Below are 23,466 nucleotides of genomic sequence, written 5' to 3'. Positions count from 1 at the left end.
ACAAAACAAAAGCAGGGTACAACCAACCAACCACCAGCTGTGGCAGTTCCACCGAGTCCTTCATTGGCCATGGCAAGAGCCTCAAACTGAGCATACCCCAGGCCATTCAGTAGAGGATTGCATGGCCAGGAAGGTGGCCAAACATTCAACAAAGATAACCACTGCTGCCAGAGAAAAATGCAGGCACCATGAGAGTCCTTGCCAATCCTCAACACTGAGAGACTACTCGGACGCAAGAGCAGCCAGAGCTCTTGGCACCAAGAGAGGACCCAGTCCTAGCCAAACTGGTATCCAAGGGAAAAATAAGGGACACCTCGTCCAGGTCAGCAGCCCAGTGACCTTCCAGGGCATTGGCATTGAGATGATCCATCCGAGCTTTACCAAGACGAACACGACTATCAGAGACTGTGGAACACTGGGACAGATCCCTCTCTCCTCTGATTAAATGGGACTGGGCCTCTCTCCTCACAGTAGTTCCGAAGGGAGTCCCATTCATCCTGCAAAGATGACCACAATTCTCACTACAGAGAGGATGCCAGGGGTCACTGGCAAAGCAGAGCCAGCCAGCACTAAGAAGCAGCCACAGCCCTTGCTTCTCCACCACAAGGTTTTTTCCATGATACGAGGACCTGGCACCACACTGGTTGCAATCCCTGAGGTTTCTGACTCCAAGACTCTGAAGACTGAGGACACCCTGCGCACCATCAGATCCAGAGGATTACGTGTTCAATTCGGCATCAGCAGCTTTCCTAGTCCTGTCTGCCTTCTCATATGAAACTGCCATCGCTTCACAGAACCTGGTGTTGACATTTAACATTCCATGCAATTGGAAGAGATGGACAGATTTTTGGAGCAGATCCTCTGAATGGTGAACTCCCTTGATTTCAAGATGGAGCAGATGCAGGACAGAGTCACAGACTTGGTCTTTGATGGAATACTTGGGGGACACAGCACCACAGTGGCAATACCGTTCCTGTCCACACTGCTGCAGACTATCCAGCAAATGTGGAAGACCCCCTCAGCAGCAAAGGGACTCAAGACCATGTACCCGGTGCTGAAGAAAGACATCCCATTCCTCTTCCAGCACACCAAGCCCAGCTTGGTCATCATAGAGTCCACACATAGCCACTCACAGCAGGAACATTTGGCCTCAGTAGACCAGAGGGTTGCTGCCTGGATGGAATGTGAGGTGAATCTACACTGCCTCAGCAATTGGCCTCTGAGTCTCAAACTACAAGGCCACACCATACCTCCACACCAGTTCTTCTTATGGAACAAGATTGGGACCATGTAGACTCCTAAGCCTATGCAATGATAGGCTTTGTGGCCAGAGGCAAACCTGGCTATGATCCATGGGGCTGCTCCATGGATTCCTTATAAAAGTTCAGGACAATGACAAGATAGATGGCTTTCCATCAGTCAGGTGACATAAGTGGTTCAGAGGGCCCTACTTGCCTTACCAGCACAAGGTCTATGCTGAATACACTGTGCCAGCCCCGCAGACCAAAAGGCATGACACCCTGGTCTGCTTTAAACAAGCTCACAAGCACCCATAAAGGGACAAGCACCACCACTGACTGCCCCCCCAGCTGTCCCCCCAACCTGCCCACCAGTTTCAACAGATATGTCTCTCTATTCCTTCCTGCGTGGGAAGTGATAACATTTGACTCCTAGGTCCTGTCATCATGGAGAGAGGCTACTGGATTTTCAACAACCTCCTGCCACTTGGTCCCATAGGAAACATGGCTCCATCCCCAATACTAATGTTAGAAGTTGATTCACTACTTTCTAAAGCTTGAATTCCTCAGTCTGTCTCATCTCTGCCCAAGGCTTTTACTCTTGATACTTCACAGTACTGAAGCAAGATGAGCGGCTCAGACTGATCCTAGACTCAGAGGCATCAACTGATTCATCACACTGAGGAAGTTCAGGATGATCACCCTTCAGAATATCCTGCTTCTACAGGAAGGAGACTGGTTTGCCTGAATCAACTTGAAAGTTTCTTACTTCCACATTACTATAGACCACAACTATAGATACTTTTTGTACTTCCAAATTGGAAATGAGATGTTCCAATTCTCTCTGTTTCCCTTTGGCTTCTCAACTGCATCAGTGGTCTTTATTAAATGCATGGTGGTAGTCTCCTCACACCTATGCCTCCAAAGAGTACAAGTCTTTCCATACCTTGATGACTGGCTCCTTGTTACACCATCTAAGGCAGGCCTACTATATTCCATGCACAGCACCTGCTTCCTCCTGCAGACCCTAGGACTGTACAAATCATGAGAAATATGCTCTCTCTCCCTCCTAGTTCATCCCCTTCATAGCTCCCTCCCCCCAACTCATTCTCAGTGAAAGCTCTCTTTCCACCATCCAAAGCATCTGTACTGATCAAGATGGCCACCAAGCTTAGCACCTGAGCAACCATCACGCCTCACAAAAACCGCTTGGGTTCATGGCTGCAGTGGCAGTGGTCCCCTTCAAGAGGCTTTGAATGCAACCTCTGCAACTATGGCTTGTCCATATATTCCGCACATCAAACAACCCAGAGAGGACACACCTTGCCATCCCCCCATCCATCAAAAAGAGACTCTGCTGGTGGACTGTCCCTCACAATTTGGCAAAATGCACCATTCTCTCACCCCCCAGACCTTTCATTCACCACCACCACTAATGCATCTCTCTTGGGATGTGGAGCTCCGGCAACCTGTGAACCCAAGGTTCCTGCAAGTGACAAGAGACCCACAAACACATCAACTTCAGAGAGAGGCTGGCCACTGCCTTCCGGTCATCCCTACATGGATATCACTCTCAGATAGCCATGGACAACACCATCATGGTATTTTATCTCAACAAATGAGGCAGCACACTGTCCCTCCCACTGTCGAAACTGGCTGACAGGATCTGGGATTGGTGCATCAGCAGGGGCATTCATGTGGCAGGCATAAGCAACACACTGGCAGACACTCTCAGCCATGCAAACCTTGACCTGCATGAGTGGCAGCTGAGTACCAGAGCCCTCCATAAGGTACTCACAACATGGGACACGCCAACAGTAAATTTGTTCACCACAGCTGACACTATGGTCTGCATGAACTTTTGCTCCCAGGTGGAACAAAGGGCTGGCTTCCTGGAGGATGCCTTCCTCTTACTCTGGTTGGGAACACTGTTCTACAGGTGGCTGCTCTGTAAAGGTATTGCAAGGGTACTTCCACATGGAGGACTGTGCTTGTGAAGATCAGGGATAAGACAGCTGCAGCTCATCACTTCCTGGTGGCTGAGGCAACCACAGTTCTCCGATTTCCTATGACTTTGCCACAGAACGTTCCTCCATCTCCCATGCAAGCCTGACCAGATCTCATGATTCTGTCTCATGGGACAGAATCCTTCACCCTTGCTTCAACACAATGCACCACATGGCACGGCATATCATGTCATAGCCCCCATGAATGGCACACTACCACAGGGTGTCAGAACTATCCTGGACACAGCCCTCAAGCCACCAATGAGGAGGTCCTATCTAGCCAAATGGCAGGCCTTTTCCACCTTCACATGGCAAGAAAATCGCAACCCGTGAGATACCACAGCCGAACACATCCTCTGCTTCCTATACTTGTTCTTCCAAAAGAGGCTAAAACTGTCTTTCATCAAAGTACCTGATAGCAATCCCCTCCTTCTGTGCACCAATACAAGGGTTCTCTGTCTTCTTGCACCTCTTGATGGTTCCTGAGGGCGCTTCAAAATCTGTCTTTTCTCACCCACTCCTTCACACTGGCATGAAGCCTCTAGGTAGCACTGTAGGATCTCACCAAGAAGCCCTTCAAGCCATTAAGTCAACCTCTGCCTCCTATCCTTTTTGGTGGCCATCACATCAATAAGACGTGGCCATGAATTGTGTGCCATTGAAGTAGACCCTCTGTACCTCACTTTCCATAGGGACAACACAGTACTTCAGCCAGATCTGACTTTCCTCTCCAAGGTAATATCGGCGTTTCATCTCAACCAAGGCATTTTTCTCTCAGCCTTCTTTACAGTTGCCTCCAACCCTGCACTCCCTGGATGACCAAAGAGCACTTGGCTTTTACTGCTCCAGGACAGAATCTTTCCCCTACTAACCAAGACTCTTTGTATGCTATGGTGGATGGAACAAAGGGGAGCCACTCTCCACTTAGAGACTAGTGGTCTGCATCATAAACAGCATCTCCCTGACCCATGAGCTGTCAGGCCTGCAACTCACAACCCCTCCAAGAGCTCACTCCACCCAAGCAATGGCTACCTCCACTGCCCTTCTCATGGGAGTACCCTTTGCAGGACTTTTGCAGAGCAGCCATATGGTTCACATCCTCAACATTTGTGAAGCAGTACAGACTAGCAAGGGCAGACAAATGCTTAGCTATAGAATTTTCCTGACAACAGGCACCACACTGATGCTGAGCCCATATGTGTGAATGCACAGATGGCCATTCAAAGAATGACAGTTACAGGTAATCAGCCTGGCTTTACCGTTCTTGTAACAATAAGCTACAGTGGAAAACTTCAGGTAGCACAATAGATTGGTAAGCATTAGAGAGAGGAAGAATGGAAGGCAGCTGGTGTTTTAGCAGAGCTGATGGAATGACCCTGCTTTCCTTCTCTACCTCTGTTACAGTGTAATGGATTGACTATTGCAGTTCACATCTGTGGTCTCCCATTTGCAGAAGGTCTTTTATCCAGTGGACACCTCTGCTAATGGAAGTAAAGGCAAAGCAGTTTTTGCCAATTTCCTCAAAAACCTGCTCCCGGGGAATAGCATGAAGGCAGCATCAGAGCTTGCAAAGGGAATGGAAGAGCATAATTAAATGCAAGCCAAATAAATCAGTTGTAAAAATGAGGATACTATTACCTATACATTTTCTTGTGCAATGTTATAATCCTATGTACTTAAATATATAAGAAAAATAATCAGGAAAGTTACTCCACATTAGGGAAGATTTACTTGATACAGGTTTGTTTTTAACAGATGGTGAACTGCTTCATTTCATTTTCTTTATCTTGATAGCTATACTCATAGCATTGAAGCAGTCAGTTGTGATGAAGCACTTGTAGATGTCACTGAAATACTTGCAGAGACTGGTTTAACATCTGAAGAACTAGCAAATGCTATCCGTACTGAAATAAAAAATAAGTCCAAGTGTCCTGCTTCCATTGGAATAGGTTAGTATCTCTGTGTAAGTGAAAGAAAGCTATTAAATGTGAATCACATAAAAATGATAAATTCATTAACACATGGTATTAAATTCTCATTTTCATATAGGCAGTGTCAGGCCACACCTAAACATTTTGTCCTGTCATCCTACCCACTCCTTCAGCTTTTCCTGGAAGCTAGATTATGATAATAGTAGAGGAAATAAGTAAACTCTTAAGCATGTCTAACTATAGAAGCCAAGTCTTCACCTTGCTTGTTCCCCCAAACTCAACTCTCACCAGAGCTTCCACTAAGAGTGAATACCTCTCCCGCACTCCTTGTCTTTCCAGGAAGAACTTAAAACTAGCAGCTGTAAATTAGAATTGCATACTACAAGGGAATGTTCATTCAGTTAGGTTGGCAGAGAGCTCCTTGGAAGCTGGCCATCAAAGGTACTCAGTTCCAGCTCCTTCAGTGTGTCTTTGCCTCTTACTGGCTTCCCATCCTATGGTTTGCATCTTTTTCTAGGCCCAAGCTTTTCTAGGCCCAAGCTCCTGGATGGGAGGGAGATGAAACATCTGGAAGGAGCCCCAGATGAAGTAAGGTAGATTCCTTATTCCCCTCATGGCTTCATTCAGTATAGCACATGAAAATTGTTCATCTTTTAGTAACTTTATATCTACCAGCATAAACTGTATGGTTCCTGTTTGTAAAAAATACACCATCAGATGTAAAGCTGAAAATCACCACTGTCTGGAACTGTAACTGCTAGTCATAAATAGGCTATTAGAGGAGATTATCATTGCTGTGCTTATAAGCCTTGGACAGAAGCCTTCCAAGCTGTCTGCCTTACTTTTTTCTCTAGAGTGTGTGTACACAATCGTATGGACATAGGAATAGTGCATATAATATACTATTTAAAACTAATATTGACTACTTTGTTTGCATTCTAATGTATATAGGTTCAAACATTTTACTGGCCAGAATGGCAACTCGCAGAGCAAAGCCTGATGGACAGTATCATTTAAAGCCAGAAGAAGTAGATGATTTTCTCAGAAGCCAGCTAATTATACATCTTCCAGGTAAGGTTTTGTTATTGTACTTGCTCCTAATTTTTAGGGTCTTCCATCAGAATTGCCTCAGTTCCACTCCCATGTTAAAGTGGTCTGTCCTTAGTAAATTGCTATGGTTGTTTTCTTTACATGTACATCATGCTCTCCAAAAATTAAATATTAATTAGATAGCCATGGATCGTATGCAATAGGACTAAGGCAACTTCATTTGGAGCTGTTCCTCTTAAAAATGTGTAAAAATGCAAAATTACCAGCTTATATCAAAAGCAATCTAGTGATGTTTAAGTGGTTAGTCACTTGTGGTCAATTGTAATATTGTTAAAGTAAGAGTTAACTATTTTAAGTCCTGTAATAATTAGCTTTTCTATGTATTAGTAAATAAAACTCTGATTGATATGTGAAGTGCCAAAAAATTTCAATCACATTTGCTGTATCACAGCATGCCTGGCAGTTCTATTTTACATAAGGTTGAACTGGTATATATGATAATACAAATCAGATTTGAACAGCATACCAGTGTTTCCTGAAATAGAACAATCTGTTTTTCTTATCAGGAGTTGGTAGGACAATGGAATCTAAGTTGTTATCCTTAGGAATAAAAACGTGCGGAGATTTACAGTGTCAACAGATGTCAACACTTCAGAAAGAATTTGGTCCCAAAACAGGACAAATGCTGTATAGATTTTGCCGTGGTTTGGATGATAGGCCTGTTCAAAGAGAGAAAAAGAGAAAATCTGTTTCAGCTGAGATCAATTATGGTATAAGATTTACCCAGGTAAAAAAGATACTAGTTTCTCTACTGTAATAAATCATTGTCTCTAAAATTATAAGACTACTCTTAATTTTTGTCCTCTTTTAATGCTAGAATGTACGATCTTGTATATGAAATATATATTGGGTAAACTTACTTGAATGTAAGGAATGTAAGGAATGTAAGGACAGTTTCTGTCCATACTGTATTTGTAAGAATCAGACATTTTTGGGGAGCCCATTAGAGGCTTTTAAATGAGATAAGTAGTGCCATCTTATGCATGTCTTACTCAGAAGTAATGATTTGTTAGAGATGTTTGAATTATTTTTTTTTATCTTGTGGTTGTGAGCTGCCCAGAGGTGCTGTGGCATAATTGGGTGGCATACAAATGTTTTAAATAAATAAATAGGAAATCTTCCTGAAAATTTTCCAATCTGCTTTTGAAAATTTTCAGTTTGCACTGGATTTTATTATGTCCTAAAGAGTGATCCAATACAGTGTGTTTATTTTACTTGTATTTACTTGTATTTAACAAAAACTAAAAAGTACCCCATATTAATTTTTGTTCCAGAGCACCACAAACACATTTGATCTGATACAGCTGATAACAAAAATTTAAGCATACTTAGTGCATTTTGAGTATTATGTAAATTTGTATTGTAATACAGATAAGAATGTAAAGATAATAGCATGTATTTCCTTACATGTATTTATTGGAGTTATATCCTATCTTTGCAAAAATTGCATTCAGAATGGCCTTACAAAACTAATTTAAAATAAATTTTAGCAACCCAAAGAACCGTGCATGGTATATCGACAGTCACTCAACTCCTTTCAATTGAGGAACTTAGGACACCTTCAGTTTTGTTTATTCCATTTTACATAATCAATTTCAGTGACATAAGCATATCCTTTCACATGCATGCAATGGATCACCTGAGTAAATTAATACCAACTTTGAAATGTCCAAGCTTGTTTAATATTGTACTTACTCCCTCATTGTTACCAGTGAATTTATATAATAAACATTTCTGTAAAAATTTCTGCCTAACATCAGTGTTCAGAAGTAATGCACACAGATTGCAGTGAGACTCCTAGATAAGTGTGTATAGGATTGTTGCCTAGTGAAAAAACTGCTGATCATCTCTGTAGTGTGAATTCCCCCCACCACACACGCACTACATGGGGGTGTATTGCCAAATTGACCCAGTGTGAATTATTTGTACCAGTTTTTAAAAAGTAATAATGTAAGTGAACTAATTATGTCCATACCATATTAGCTTAATCCAGAAAAGGCAGATACAGTAAGATTTGTGCAGTATTATGAAAAAGCCAGAATTGATGAAATCAACATGTAAAAGTAGCACAATTTTTGACCAATCAGGAAACATTTGCATCTTTCTTCCATTTTCATAGGCTTTTATCTTCTTGAAGTGAAACCCATTTTATAAGAAACATTACCCATGCATCATACTCATATGCACACATGGCCACAAGAGAGAGCTGGTGCTGTGTGGCTAAACAGAGCTTCATTAAGCAGAATTAGTTTGGAGGAGGACATGGAATGTCCAGGACTATATGAATTAGAAATCATATTATTAGACAGACAACCTTATCTATGTACAACACATTTTATGTATTTCTAGCCACAAGAAGCAGAAGCTTTTATTTTGAGTCTTTCAGAAGAGATCCAATGTAGACTAGAAGCTGCTGGTATGAAAGGCAAACGCTTAACCCTCAAAATCATGGTCAGAAAAGCTGGTGCTCCAGTGGAATCTGCAAAATTTGGAGGCCACGGAATCTGTGACAATATTTGCAGGTAAATTTTGTTAAATAAATTTGCCAATAATTGTAGGTCTACATTTGAAAAATAATGAGAATTTGGAGATGATCTTGATTTGAACAGTTTTGTTCTGTTTTGCTTCTATGGGTGGACTTGCGCATGGAAGGACATTTGTGAAAGTCTTGCAGTGCAGGAGAGCATGTCCCCGTGATTGAATGGACAAAACCCCATCCCTGCCTACAATCCACTATGGCCCCTGGAGGTTTGAAGGACTCTGTAGAGCAGTGGGGAGAAGCAGCACTGTAAATGGAGATGAAGTTGGCAGGAATAGTCTCCCCTCCCCCTTGCTTTCTGTAGGAGCAAACTACACTCAGGATGTTAATGGCAGTGGAATGAAATTTTGGGATCAAAGATTATATTGACTCCTGTCTAGTGTTTTGCTGTGAAACTTCAACAGTAACCCACCAGCAGTAGCAAGGGTGCAACTTCTGGGAGAATCTGCAGGTAGAAATTGGCACCTAAACTGCCCAGTTACCTACCCATGGTTGGTAGAATAAAGTATTACTTTTCACCAGATTCCTACAGGGACATACTCGTAGACCTCTTCTGCTGTTTCCCAGTGACAATGTTCACAGGCATTCTACTTCTGATTCTGAAGGTAGCATATAGTTAATTAATTAATTGTCAGGCTAGTAATAGTATCAGCCATTGAACAAGAACTTGAAGCATTTTAAATGTGTGTTCTTTACAGAAGTGTGACTCTCAGCCATGCAACAGATAGTGCCGAAGTGATTGGGAAAGAAGTGTTGAATATGTTTCACACAATGAAACTGAATATATCTGATATGAGAGGGGTAAGTTTTTAAATCACAGGAAGTCTAAAGCTTTTTTATATTTTTTTTCTTCTACAAGAAAAAATATCTTGCTTTATTAAGTTCTAAACTGACATTATGGTTTTTCAGTACAGTAGTAACAAACTTATAAATCACCATCATGGAAAGCAGGTCAAGTAATAAAATATGTGAGTTCACATATTTGAGAGACCAAATATCCAGTGATGGTGCAGAGATTTCTTCTTTTTTAATGGAAGCAAGATAGCTCTCAGGTAAGATGTTAGAATACTCCTGCTGGAAATGGATCTCTTTTAAATACTCCAATAGCTCCATTTTCTTCCATGCTTTAGTTTAGTCCCATGCTGTTGTTCACCGTAAACATGTATACCATTTGCTTGTTGTTATTAAACACACTCTTATATTAAATATGTTTAAAGATAAAGTTGACTTACATACGGTGTTTGCTATCATATCTCTAGTTTATTGATTATTTTTTCTGTTTATAAATAAGATGGCCTTTTTCCTGTTTTTTAGGTTGGGATTCAAGTACATCAGTTAGTTCCGGTAAATAAAACAACCTCAGCATGTTCTTCTAGCCCATTATTACAGGCTGGATTCTTGCCTGGTGGATCTAATTCCATTATTGATCTTCTGCAAGTTCCAAAAGCAGTAAAGAATTTAGAAGAAGAACGAAAGGATGGTCAGTAGAATGGTTAATAATTCTGTTTCCTAATAGCTACTTTTAGCCAATATAGTTTGTATGTGAATTTTTTTATAAATACTTTTCAGAAAATAATTTATTTATTGCATCATTCACACTGTATTAACTTTACATTTTTCACAGTAAGTTACCAAAACAGCATAGTAAGACTAAATTAATGGAGTAAGCATGGTATTTTGGAATAGCTAATCTTATCTTGTTTCTGAATTGATAGTATTTGTGGCTGCAGTGGATGTCGAAATATCTTCCACATCAAAAGCTTGTACAGCATTACAATCTCAGATGTCTAATGTCACCAGCAAATCTGAGCCTGCAGTCAATTTGAATGGTTTGCACCCACCTATCAATATAAAATCAAGACTTAATTTAAGTATTGAGGTACCATCACCTTCGCAGGTAAAATTTCTTTTCTGGTATGAACAATATAAAGAGAGGTCTGAGGTTGGTATTTTTAGTGTTGTTTTGTTTAATACAAAGGAATTGACCAATTAAGATTTAGGGTTTTTCATTTCTTCCTTCCTTTACTTTCCCTTAGCCTTTGGAATAGCTCAAGTAACAAATGCAAATATTTTGTTACATATACTCAGTAATTTAGGCAGGGTGAATGAGTGGATGAATATTTTTAAGAGAAACTTAGTGGTTGGGTATCACTTTAGTGGTTGCATAACATTTTGGTGTGTTTTAGAAAGTATTTTGCCCCTGTATGTTGTGCCCATAGTTTTCCCTTTTGTGATGCCTGAATGCCATGCAGAAGTCTCAAACTCATTGTTTCTCTTTTGCCAAAATTGAGAAACCAGTTTTCAGCTTCAGAGCTAGCCAGATTTTAAGCCTTCTTCAAACCATGGTTTAGGATCCTGGTTTGCTTTGAAACTGGAGCACATGGCTTTCTGGTTTGAATGGAATTTAAATCACAACTTGTTTGGGCAGAAACTTGTTTTTATCTCCGACTATTAATGCAACATTTGTTTGAGTTGTTAGTTACACAGGATCAGGCATAGACAGCTGTGCTGGCTGACTTCCTCATCCCATTCTTTCTATGGCAGCCCCTCCAGCTGTCCAGAAATTATATGCAATAAATTGTAGGGACCTGGCTTACCCTGGTAGAGGAGAGAGATATCTGTACATCAGACAGAGACACCTCCCTTAGTGGGACATTTCTGTCTACAGACAACAGATCCTGGATCCAGTCCTGAATATATTTATTTGGTGACTATAAATTTGTCAGTTCTGCCTTTTCCAGCTGGGTGGAAACTATGTTGTAAAAAGATAAAATATTAATTAAGTAAAACAATGACAGTTAAAGAATGTTTATTTATTTGTTTAAAGCATGAGAGAAAGAGGGAGAGACATGCCAAACTTATACTGTTGATAGGTGAGTCTGCAGATTTTAAATGACTCCTGTGTAGGTTTCTGCCACAGAAAAGCCCTTTGCAGTCACTCACATGAAAACCTTAATGTTTAAACTGACCTTGAAACTTGGTTTATCAACATGGCGATGCAAAGGATGTGGCATTACAGCTGTACCAGCATTATGATGCATCATAAAATTCAAATATTTCAGACTGGTGCAAGAGGAGAAACAGCCTTACAATTTTTTAAAAAAATTGTACCTCTAATACTTAGCAACCAAACAGTAAAATACATTTTGGTGGCAAATGCATGTTGAAAATATATTTGATTTTTCTTTTCTTCTTTAACTGAAATATGCTTACTTTTCTTTCTGTAGTTGGATCAGTCTGCTTTGGAGGCGCTCCCTTCTGATCTTCGAGAACAGATAGAACAAATTTATTCTCTTCAGCAAGCAGAGATGTGCAGTAGTAGCAAGAAAGAGACACTAAATGGATACAACACTAGCTTTCCATCACAGCCAGTCGGAACTGTTCTTCTACAAATACCAGATCTCAAAGAATCAAGCAATGACACAGGAGTTAATGTAATAGCATTGCCAGCATTTTCACAGGTGAATAACAATAAAGTAGTGTTTGCTTAACTACCGGTAGACCTTTTCATAGAATAGTAAACAGTGTGTTAGGTTTCCAATTCTCATTGCTTTGAAAATACTTGTATTCTACAAACAGTGTAAGGCTTTCTGTACTTTAAACAACAAAGACTCTTGTGGCATTTAAAAACTGGCATACTTATTCTGACATAAGCTTGAATGGGCACTTTCCATTCCAACAGATGTATGAAGCGTTAACATCAGTCGTATCGTACATCTGATGAAGTCATGAAAGCTTATACAATAATAATTATATTAACTCTTTAAAAGTGCCTCAACTGCCTGTTCTGCTGTAACAGACTACTAATGTGGCTTTATTATATTGTTATTTTGTGCTGTCAAGTCATATCCAACTTAGAGCAACCATATGAATGAATGTCCTCCTAAATGTCTTGTCTTTGACAACCCTGCTCAGCTGTTGTAAAATCAAGGCTGTGGAATTGTTCCATAATGTACTTGACCTTCCTCCTCTTCTTCTGCCTCCTACTTTCCCTAACATTATTGTCTTCTCGAGTAGCTCTTTGCCTTCTCATTATGTGCCCAAAGTCCAACAGTGTCAATTTGATCATTTTTGCTTCCAGGCAAAGTTCTGCCTTGATTTGCTCTAGCACCTGCTTGTTCTCCTTTTGTTGCTCCAGGACATCTGAAAACTCTCCTCCAGTGTCATACTTAGAACACACTGGGTTTCTTCTTGACAACTTTCCTCACTGACCAGCTTTCACATGCTTAGTGATAACATGGTGCCCTTTCCGGAAATTGTACTTTAAAGATACCCAATTAAAAACACACATAGGATAAATTAGTTTCTTAAAAAGTCAGAAATGTACACCAGAGGTATAATCTTAGATGAATGTTTAATTGCTTAGGTGGACCCTGAAGTTTTTGCTGCACTGCCTTCAGAGATGCAGGAAGAGCTTAGACAGGCATATGATCAACGACAGAAGCATATGGAGGCTATTTTTCAGCAAACGAGTACCACTGGTAAGTCTGTAGCTGCAGTTCTGTCAAAGCATCAGATGATTTAACAGTCTTCTCAATAATTATGTTACTGAGTTTTGATGAAATAGCTCAGTCAGAGTCATCTTTAGCTGTAAAATACTAGATAACTCTCTGTTACTCCTTTCCCCGCAGTTTCAAAGAATCCTTTGCTGAACTTGAGACCAATTTCAAAAATGAAGAAGAAAAGTAAAAAAAAACCCCAAGTCAGTCCTGTAAAAAAGAACCATGCTTCTTTGAACAACAAAGTCTTTGGAAGTCCTGCAAAAAATACGGTTATTTCTGTTGGAAGCCCACAGAAACTATTGGATGACTTCTTGAAACAGGAAGGAGGAACCATTGACAACTCTCAGGTAATTTTGTCACAAGTGAATCCAGCCCTCAGATAAATTCTTCTTGTCTGTCATGTTGTTTAGTGCTGGGACTACTTTTCCTAACCTTTGCAGTTAGGCAGATATGGAAGAAGCATTTCCTGTAAGTTCTCCTTTTTGTTTTTTGAATAGGTGGAATTAGTGCAAATGGCTGCACATACTTCTAGCCCATCCATTTCACAGCCATTATTGCCTGCCACTGCAAGGCCTCGAGCACCTAATCTAGCTGGAGCTGTTGAGTTCAATGATGTAAAGGCCTTACTCAAAGAATGGATTACAACCATATCAGGTAATTGCAGTTTCATTATGTTTTTAATAAAAGGCTGTAGGTGCATTGTGTTCACAACACTTTCAAAAGTTTTTAATTTGGACTGCAAAATTTTGTCTTGCTATGAAATGTCAGCTATTGCCATTTTACAGAAGGCAGACCCACTGGCTGTGGTCTAAAGCTTAGGATCGCTTGGGGTTGGAGGTTGACCTCATTTACCCTCTTCTAGCAAGGGCAAGATGGAGCCAAGACTATACTTGGATGGGGAACTTACTTTCAGCAGCAAACAAACAATTGCTGATTTAAAGCTGTTTGGCATGTTGCCCTCTTTGAATTAAGCATTTTAATAATCCTTTGTGTCATATGATTTCCTAGATCCCATGGAAGAAGATATCCTTCAAGTTGTGAAGTACTGTACTGATCTGATAGAAGAAAAGGATTTAGAAAAGTTGGATCTGGTCATAAAATATATGAAAAGGTAGTTTAATTTTTGGTTTTAATTTACACTTTTGGTATAAAAAACTCAAGCTATCAAAATTGTGATTTTCTTCACATCTGCATGTATTCATTCTCTAAAGGGATTCCAACATCTTTTTTCAGTGAAATACTTGGAGTAAACTCACGTGAAATCAGTGAGACATGACTAATTTAAGCCCATTGATTTCAGCAGGTCTTTTCCAGTATACCTGGATCCAACCCAAAGGACAGAACATGGTCAATTTTAGCTCTCATGGTAAATTTGCTGAGCTGAACACCAGTTATGTCCTGCCCCTTGGGCCTTTGATTTCTTGACTTGTACAGTGACAAATGCTTCTCATCCCTAATTCAGTTTTTTAAAAATTTAAACCTACTTAGTTATGCCAGACTAAATTCCCTTCATTTGAGTACAGTCCAGCCACTTCCAAGTACATCATAAACTAAATTTTGTACCTCTTCTGTGAGACTGTTAGTACCTTACCCATTACATTCTTTTAAATCTTGCAAGAAAAATTTGGTTCTATATGCAAAATTGATCAGTGTCTGTTAAAGTTCTTGTAGTAAAATCATTATTTTAAACACAAAAATAAAAAATTCCCAAACAGCTAACTTGCCTGATCAACATTCTGTCATGGAAAGTTATAAAATGTGATGCAGTGCCCAGTTACTTCTGTATCTAAAAGTGGATGCTTTTCTTCCTCTGCAGGCTAATGCAGCAGTCTGTAGAATCAGTTTGGAACATGGCTTTTGACTTCATTCTTGACAATGTTCAAGTGGTTTTGCAACAAACTTATGGAAGCACATTAAAAGTTATCTGAACTGATCTTGTAGAAAAGGGTGTGGTGAGGGCCTGGAGCTCTCTGGTAGCTGTGCCATAAGTGCTTGTGAGGTATTTGCAAAGTGCATGATAGTAAAACTAAGTTTTTATAAGTTGGAATTTTTTTTAAAGGAGAAAGTGTTTTGTATATTTCCTTTCAAGAAAGTGCCAAAATTTGTCAGTATTGCATGTAAATAATTGTGTTCAAATTCTTTTATTGTAGCATAGAATCTATTTGCAAAATGTTTGTTTATAAAGGTTTTCTGGATTTTTACAGTGAAGTGTTTACAGTTGTTTAATAAAGAACTGTATGTAATTTGTAAAAATTGTGTTGTTTCCATATTCCACTACTAAATGCTAAAGCTTTGAAATTATGCAAATATTAACTCAATGATAGTGATAAAGCTATAGGTTTTAATGTTTTTTTGTTAAACAGTTTTATCCCACTTCTATCCATTCAAGCTTACAAAGGCAGCATGCATGGGCAATCATCTCCTTAAAAGGATGGTGAGAGTGAGCTAATGTTTCAACTACACTTTGCCCCCACAAAGTATGCAGATGCTGCATGTGGTTGGACAGCCCTGAAGATACAAGTGATAATACATCTGTTCTTGCCATGGACTAATGGCAGCACACCTCATTCCACAGCTTATGCAAGCACAAATATGTTTCTGTATTGGCAGCAAAGTTCAGCATTCTGGCAATTGTAATTTCCATCTGTTTAATGATCTCAATGAAATGCTGGAAGTCTAGCATTGCAAGAGAAGACTGAAGAGGATTAGTGTTTCCAGTGAAGTAGGTAATTTACTGCCTTAGTCTACCTTTTTGTCCTCTTCAACTAGGAATTACAGGGAAGGGAAACAATTGAGAAATTCCTCTTTCCAAACACTAGAGTGAGTGGTTGCATCCTCACCTAGCAACTGCAGAGGTGGAGACTGCCTCACCCTCAAAGCTCAAGAGTCCTCGGATCCTAATTAATCCCTCTTCCAAGACATTTGGGCTTCAAAATATGTCACAGCCTGATCTTGGGAGTGACAAAACTGTGGACGTCATTTAGGGCTTAGGCAATCCAATTCTTCTGTCCTCACCATTTGATAGCTTCTGGTGGTTATTCAGCATGCTCTGTCCTTGTTGGGCTAATATGGCTTGCAAAGTAGCAAACGGAAGTTGAGCTGTAAAAGTCCCTGTATAATTCTGGTTTCACACTTCTTTGCACACCAGTAATCCTTTTCTCTGCACAACATAGAACCAATCAGTTCTATTGTGTTGAACCCCAGTTGAAGCACATGCAAACCCTCATACCCACATTTTGACAGTTAAATAGCTGCATGCTGCCATTATTAGGAATTAAATTAACAGGCTAATGTCCATTTCCTTTATTTCCAGCTGAGTGTTAATGATTACAGTTTGTCAAATTCCATGAACTGTACAAGCAATAAAAGGCAGCCAACTATGCTTTACATCATTGTTTCACAAAGCAAATACAGATGCCAAATTACCTAATTTTTTTTCTATCTTAAATTTTTATAGGCACAAAGCAGAGGAATGGTGAAAAATCAATAGGGAAAGATATATGCATAAATAAACATTTCTTACATCAAAAGAAGTCCAAAAATCACAAAGTCTGCAGGGAGTTGGTTCATCAAAGACTGCAGTACTGATCTTACTAGTATAAAAGTGAAAGCTGAGTTTGTAATAAAAAAATTCTATTTGAAGGATGTGAGTTGGGAAGGGCAAACTTTAAAACAGTAGCCAGTATAAAGGGAGGACTGGGGGGGGGGGGAAGGTGCACAGGCACATTGGAGCCACAGGGACATGTAAAGTGACCACTGTCAAACCAGTGTAAGTTACTTGGTTTCTCATGGAAAACATTATCCACATTTTTCCCCAGATGTTAATTAAATCCAACAACGTTTATTATAAGCTGTTGGTAAATTTCATTATAGGAATTGTGGGTTTATGCTAGCCACTGCCCATTGCTTAACAGGATTCAGATGATTTCAAATACTTTCTTTAGCTCCACAATAAGCTGCCAGTCAGACTTCTGCATTTCATCTCTGAACCAGTCCTTCAAAGCATCAATTGACTGACGACTAATCTGTAGACCAAAGGCAAAGATACATCAGCACAAACATGATTAACTTCACTGCTCATCCAAGCTTCCTGGCTGAAAGGACTTTTGTTTTTACCTACCTACCATACATATATGTGTTTTCCATGTTTTAATTTTAAAAGGCAAGAAATGTGGTTGCCCAAGCATGTCTCTCATACCTAATGCGTCAAGTATAAAAACATTTATTGCAACTTAAATATACTAAAAATGGAGATTTGAGCAAACCAATACTCTTTCAAAAGATACCTAACCTTTCAAAGACAGTATGATCAAAGGGCAGGCTTCAAATCTGTGTATTTTTATTTTGGAGTGCAACAACATGTATTGCATTGCACTGTTAAGCACTTAAATCTCACTAACTCCAGTAGCAAAGGAATAAAAATGCATATGCTCAACTCTTCATAGAAACAACACTGAAAAATGTTTAAATTGACTGGATTAGTCTTTCAATATTTTCCTTCCAATACAAATAGCAGACTGCATACAAGATGCTATTACCTTAAACTTGTTTAGTTATTTGACCCAAGTTGCACAAACAAAACAAGCCATGGTAGTGGCTTGTTTTGAGCTGGTAGTGTGCACAATTTACATAATTACCAGCCAGCCCCATCTACAGTTTATCATGTAATCCAAATCTAGTCAGCATGGTTTGTTGTATGATTAAACAACCAACAAATAACACTACAACAACCAAGGAATTTAAGCCATGTGTCTTGTTTTGATTGCACAAACCAGTTCATTGAGTATTTCATAGAAAGATACAAAAGCAAATCCAGTTTTTTGTGAGAAAATTGTGTGCCATGGTTTGCTTTCATAAAGGAAGCAAAGCTTCCTTCCTTCCTTACCAAAGTTTCTATTCTATTTCAATAGAATGCCAAAGCCCTCTAAGACTTGACAGGCCAACAAGGTGTTTTGTGTAGTCGCTCCATGTGTGAAACTGCACAGAAGTTATTGAAGAATTAACCATGTTTTATGAATCCTGTACGTGGATCAGAACATAGCATCTGCTATTAGTATTTATGCAAAACAAATCTGAATAATAAAAATATTGTATTATCTTTATATTTTGATCTAATTTTTACAAGTCTACCAACTGTCTTGTAAATAATTTTAGATTCTAAACAATCTACACAGAAGAGCCTAACAAGAAATTGATAAACACATTCAGTAGCAAAAAACCACCAATAGAAACAAGAAGACAAGAAAGTGTCAACAGTAACTCTGAAAGAAGCACTGACTTTACCTGGTGCCTGAAGATCAGGGGAATGTTGCAGAACTTATCTGCCACTGACTTCCTATCACCATATTCCTACTGATGGAGTTATGAACGAGAAACCCTGAAGAAGTTTCTAAACTATGTGCAGGTTCTTATGAAAGGATTTCTGGATTCAGACTGTTCATACCCTTAAAGATCAACAGCAGGCCTTTGGGATCAAATGAATGTGTTCAAAATGTGGTATATCTTCCTCATGGACCGCCTCAAACAATCTAGTGACATCCATGAGCAACCCTGGGTCCAAGGGCACCCAAAGCTATGAATCTGAGGCTTCAGAATGAGTATAACCCCTCTACAAAACGGGCTGAACACCTACCACATATTTATGCAATGAAAAACGGAAAGCAAAAGCACTTACTTTACTGACAAGTATGTCTGTTGCTTCAAAATGTCGCCCAAACATTTTAGGTGCCTCACCAGGAATGGGTTCTATTTTCACACAGACTTCTTGGCCTTTTTTTGCAATATCCACTTGTTTGTGATTTATTTCAATACTTGTAACTATTCCAATGTCAATGAACTGAAACAGAAAAATAATTTTGCAATTTTTTTAAGTAACACGTAAATTGCACAAGCTCATGAAGATTGGAGCAGGCAAAATAAAGAACATGTTTTAGAATTTGTTTAGATTTCAAACAGCAGCAGATTCTCTATTTAAAGACCATAAAAATCAATATGCTAATCTTATTCTAGATTCTCACGTTATCTCTAGCAGCATGGGAACTGCAGCAATTCTTCTTTCCACCCTACCAAGCAACACCAGCAGCCAGTGTAGCAGCAGTCTGCACTGAAATTTCTCCCTACAGAACTATTACTCCAGTTTGCTGATGATAGAGGCTGGGAAGCAGCTATATGATGCACTTTTCCAGGGTTTCTTGAGTCACCTGGTGGCACTGGAAGGCTCAGCATTAATACAGATACCAGGCTAGTATTCTGTTGTTGCAGCATCTATAATTTAATTGAAGTTCATGAAAAGAACTTCAGTTATACATGCATTTAACTGTCTAAAGATACTACAGCTATTAGTGTGCTTTACAACATACTGGCGCACAAATCTCCCAATTATATGGAAAATAATTAAGTTAATTTACACAACACATAAAACAACTAAAAAGTTTTAGTGATTTTAGATTACCAATATCATTAATTCTTCATAGGACAGGATCTGCAGTGAACTCTGCTATTACACATGCATTTAAGACCTTTGACAAATTAAGGTCTCTAAGTTAGAAAGCTAAATTAGAACCTGGAATGAGGCCAATACTCTGCTCTCACACAGAAGTTACGATTCTACTGCTTCATTACAGCTGATATTTGTTTTTACTGTTACTAATACTACAGATGGCTATGTACAGCAGTTATTCCCCCAAACTATCCTATCCTTAAAAGGACAAATGAATCTGGCCAGTACAAAGTCTGACATCTGTTAAGACTTCATTGAAAAGATAAATACTCACATTTTTACTGGGTACACACACAGGAGTTCCTTGTTTTACCTGACCCGCTTCCACAATAACTCCCATCACTATGGGATCTCGAGAATTAAAAATAAATTGAGGAAGTATTTTCATCTTACATGGGAATACTGCTATATGTCTAAGAGAGGGAAAAGAATAGCATCAACATAAACTGAAAATTATAAATCATGCATGTTTAAATACCATTTCTTAATTTAGTTGCACCTAATCAGGTAACCTAGACTAAAAGAACTCCTACACATGTTACCTCTGGTTTGAAAGTTTCCACAGAAAACCCCCAGAACTGTCAATATTTTAGGAGAATAATAAGGATCAAGTGCTTTGGCAAATATTTTCTTACCATCTCTTCGTTATAGGTAACATTCTACAAACCAATTATAGCTTATACAACTGGAAGCTTCCCTAATACAAGAAAGGAGATTCATACATGCAAGCATGATTCTATGTGCATACACCTTTCAGGATTAGGAAGCAAGCATACACAGTGATGTGCATCAAGAAAGCTCCCCTGAATGACCCCCATCAATTGTTTCCAATGGGGTGTGCATCTTTGTTGTATTTGAATATTCTACTAGAACTGACTTGGGGTAAGTGAAGTAGCAAGTGGAATGTGGAATTCTGATATTAATAGACTTTCCTTAAATTATGACTTGCAGCAACAATCTCTCTCTTGGAATGAATGAATCGTAGCCACAGAAATGTATCTGTCACAGCTTCATCACATGAAAAACCAGAATATAGTAATATTATAAACCAGAGCATAATTAAATTATGAAAAGCAAGTAAACAAACATGGCAAAGATCAAAAAAGCAATTTAGTATTAAGTATAGAAGCTGTAAAAACTGAGACTGCCAAGACTGCTCTAAAAGTCTGGCCTCCTTCATCAGTGTTTGCACATAATGGAGTAGTAATGCTAAATGTTCCAGAGAACAATTAAGACATTCAGGTTTGCATTTATCAACTTGCATGTCCTCAAGAAAGAAGGTACATCTCAATAATTTTGGATGGGAACCACATTACACATTGTTTGCTCTTTTGCATCTCTTAAAACTGAATGCAGAGATTTGCACAAGGCTTTTAGATAAAACATATTCCCCCATGTTGTGAGAAAGAACATATAACTATGTTTGAGATCACTTGGGAAGAGCAGGGGCAGGGAATCTTTTCTAGCATTCCTGTTTCTTATACCTAGGCCACTAATGATAACCACAAGAATGTGATGCATTTGGCAATCCAGCCATTGGCCCAGGTTAACCATTGTGGTTTACGTAGCTGTAGGCTATTAGTTATATGAAGGTTGTTGCCCTCTCAAACTAATTGTGCCACTTGGGTTTGACAACCCAAGCACCTAGCACATGGCAAAGCTTAAACAACTCACTGGAGATTGTGCAAACTGGAGTCTTTACCATTTCACCATGTTTGCATTTTGCATGATATGTTAGATAGTTTTGAAAGAGTAGGCTTCTTGAAGGCAAGTAACTTGAAGATCTTATTTTCACATGCTTTTAGTATTATAGTCTTGCTCAGTTTAAATGCCAGAGCAATAGAACAGCATTTAAACATTTTTTACCCTGACTTTTTAATAGGCGCTTTTTTTGGTGGTTAGGATTTTTTTTTCTTTTCATGTATTATAGACTCTAACATTTTCATGCGTGCAGGCAAGCACACTGACTTTTTTTTTTAAAGGGAGCCCTGAGAAGGCATTTTATTTATATTATATTTATATTAGTTGGATTTTATTTTTTTTAGATGGCATTGCTTTATTTATATTTATTTTATGTTGTTTCTTGTGAGCCACCAAAGAGGCCTTGGGCTATGGCATGGCATACAAATGCAATCAATCAATCAAATTAAAATTGCTCTCAATATCAGGCGCAAACAAATCCTTTTCACAATTTTAGTATATGTTTTATAACAGCAAAGAATAAGTTTAAGAACACAACTTACTTGAATTCCTCTTGCTTCTGCTTTTTGTAGTCTTGCCTGTACTTTGTGAAGGCATCGAATAAGTGGTAGATAATTTCTGCACTAAAGATTCTAACTCCTAAACTGTCAGCCATTTCCTGGGCCTCTCGTTCAATCCTCACATCAAATGCCAAGATTACAGCATACCTAGAAAATAATAATAAGGTTAAGAAATGTATGAATGCATGAGAACCATGGAGGAAAAACCTCAGGAACCTGATTACATAACATATAATGCCAGCAATATACATTTTAGAAGGTACTTACTGAGGATCATGCTCCAACATAACTGATGCCTTCATAACATCTTTTTTATGAACAGGGCCTATATTAATTCCTGCATACTGCCAAGAGAGGGAAGAAAAGCAGTCTGTGACTGGTTTTGCTTTTGTTTCACCAATATAGTACAACCTGGGCATAATCATTTGTGTCAATCCTATAGAAAATTAGGCACTTACTGGCACTTCCGATGTTTTCAAAAATTCAAGTAATGCCTCCAAAGAACCAAGGGTAGATGCCTGGACATAAACACCTTTTTCTTCTAATTTTATGGCATTCAGTGTTTGCTTCAATTCATGTATTAATTCATCCTTTCAATATACAAAAAACAGTACTTTAGGGATTTGCTTATCTTAGTCTGACTTGTTTCAGAATTCCGCTGGATATTTCATAGAATTCCAATATCTCCATCAGTATAATGTACAGTGGGGTTGAATCCAGATTTAGCTATAAGCAGGGTTGATGGGGGTGGACTTCCCCATGCCCTACTCCCCAATAACTCCTCTAGTCCCATGAAAATATTAATAAGAAAGTCAGGGACCCCCCTGCTGTGGTGTGATGGGGGCACAGCCCCAAATGGAGGTACCTTCTATGACTGAAGCCCTTCTTGTCATCAGAAGACAGTTCCCGGAACCACCCCTATATCCCTATGAACAGCTTACACCTTAGGGCCAACTTATTACTTCATATCTGTGGGTCACACTACTTGTTCAATTGAATTGCTGATCTCGTATTATGATTCTTCTGGGGATCATAAAAGTGTTACCTTAAGAACTGGAATTTCATCTTCTTTGTAGGCTACAAGCAGGGGTAAACCAGCCAATGTTTTCTCCAAATCCTTTCCGAGAATCTTTACTCCCTGTGCAGCAGTAACTTCTTTGTGTTTTTCATACTGATTCTAAAGAGAAAAAAATGCATTTAAAGGCCTACAAAGTTATTTTAAATGCTTCTCTAATATATATTATCTGTCTTTGTTGTTCTATCCCAATAAGTACAACAAGGAATCTTTAGCATTTTAATTCTTCCAATCAACTCACAAAGCTCCCAGATATAGCACTTGGACATTCACCTAGAGTGAATTCCTACTTTCAATGAAAACTG

At 39.0% G+C, this 23,466-nt stretch overlaps 2 protein-coding genes across 7 annotated transcripts in view; one reads left to right on the top strand and one right to left on the bottom strand.

Annotated features, from left to right (window-relative positions):
* The window catches only part of REV1 (REV1 DNA directed polymerase), a 53,236-nt gene extending 37,657 nt beyond the window's left edge, over positions 1–15,579 (top strand). For all 4 annotated transcript variants that reach the window (XM_044433736.1, XM_044433728.1, XM_044433745.1 and 1 more), the window contains 13 exons: positions 5,039–5,193; positions 6,127–6,246; positions 6,792–7,012; positions 8,635–8,807; positions 9,523–9,625; positions 10,139–10,304; positions 10,540–10,721; positions 12,052–12,285; positions 13,191–13,305; positions 13,456–13,673; positions 13,824–13,980; positions 14,335–14,437; positions 15,143–15,579. In XM_044433736.1, the coding sequence (XP_044289671.1) occupies positions 5,039–5,193; positions 6,127–6,246; positions 6,792–7,012; positions 8,635–8,807; positions 9,523–9,625; positions 10,139–10,304; positions 10,540–10,721; positions 12,052–12,285; positions 13,191–13,305; positions 13,456–13,673; positions 13,824–13,980; positions 14,335–14,437; positions 15,143–15,254 (2,059 nt within the window). In that variant the 3' untranslated portion in view covers positions 15,255–15,579. The remainder of the gene's footprint in view (positions 1–5,038; positions 5,194–6,126; positions 6,247–6,791; positions 7,013–8,634; positions 8,808–9,522; positions 9,626–10,138; positions 10,305–10,539; positions 10,722–12,051; positions 12,286–13,190; positions 13,306–13,455; positions 13,674–13,823; positions 13,981–14,334; positions 14,438–15,142) is intronic.
* A 1,035-nt stretch (positions 15,580–16,614) lies between these two features.
* Positions 16,615–23,466, bottom strand: part of EIF5B (eukaryotic translation initiation factor 5B) — a 36,951-nt gene continuing 30,099 nt past the window's right edge. For all 3 annotated transcript variants that reach the window (XM_044433781.1, XM_044433774.1, XM_044433764.1), the window contains exons 18-24: positions 23,132–23,263; positions 22,545–22,676; positions 22,354–22,430; positions 22,069–22,233; positions 20,100–20,238; positions 19,001–19,162; positions 16,615–17,351 (exon numbers count right to left, since the gene is read on the bottom strand). In XM_044433781.1, the coding sequence (XP_044289716.1) occupies positions 17,244–17,351; positions 19,001–19,162; positions 20,100–20,238; positions 22,069–22,233; positions 22,354–22,430; positions 22,545–22,676; positions 23,132–23,263 (915 nt within the window). In that variant the 3' untranslated portion in view covers positions 16,615–17,243. The remainder of the gene's footprint in view (positions 17,352–19,000; positions 19,163–20,099; positions 20,239–22,068; positions 22,234–22,353; positions 22,431–22,544; positions 22,677–23,131; positions 23,264–23,466) is intronic.

This window comes from Varanus komodoensis, unplaced genomic scaffold (genome assembly GCF_004798865.1).
Source record: "Varanus komodoensis strain SLA01 unplaced genomic scaffold, ASM479886v1 scaffold1, whole genome shotgun sequence".
In the NCBI taxonomy this organism is placed as follows: domain Eukaryota; kingdom Metazoa; phylum Chordata; class Lepidosauria; order Squamata; family Varanidae; genus Varanus; species Varanus komodoensis.
This window is presented reverse-complemented; position numbering and strand designations above follow the sequence as displayed.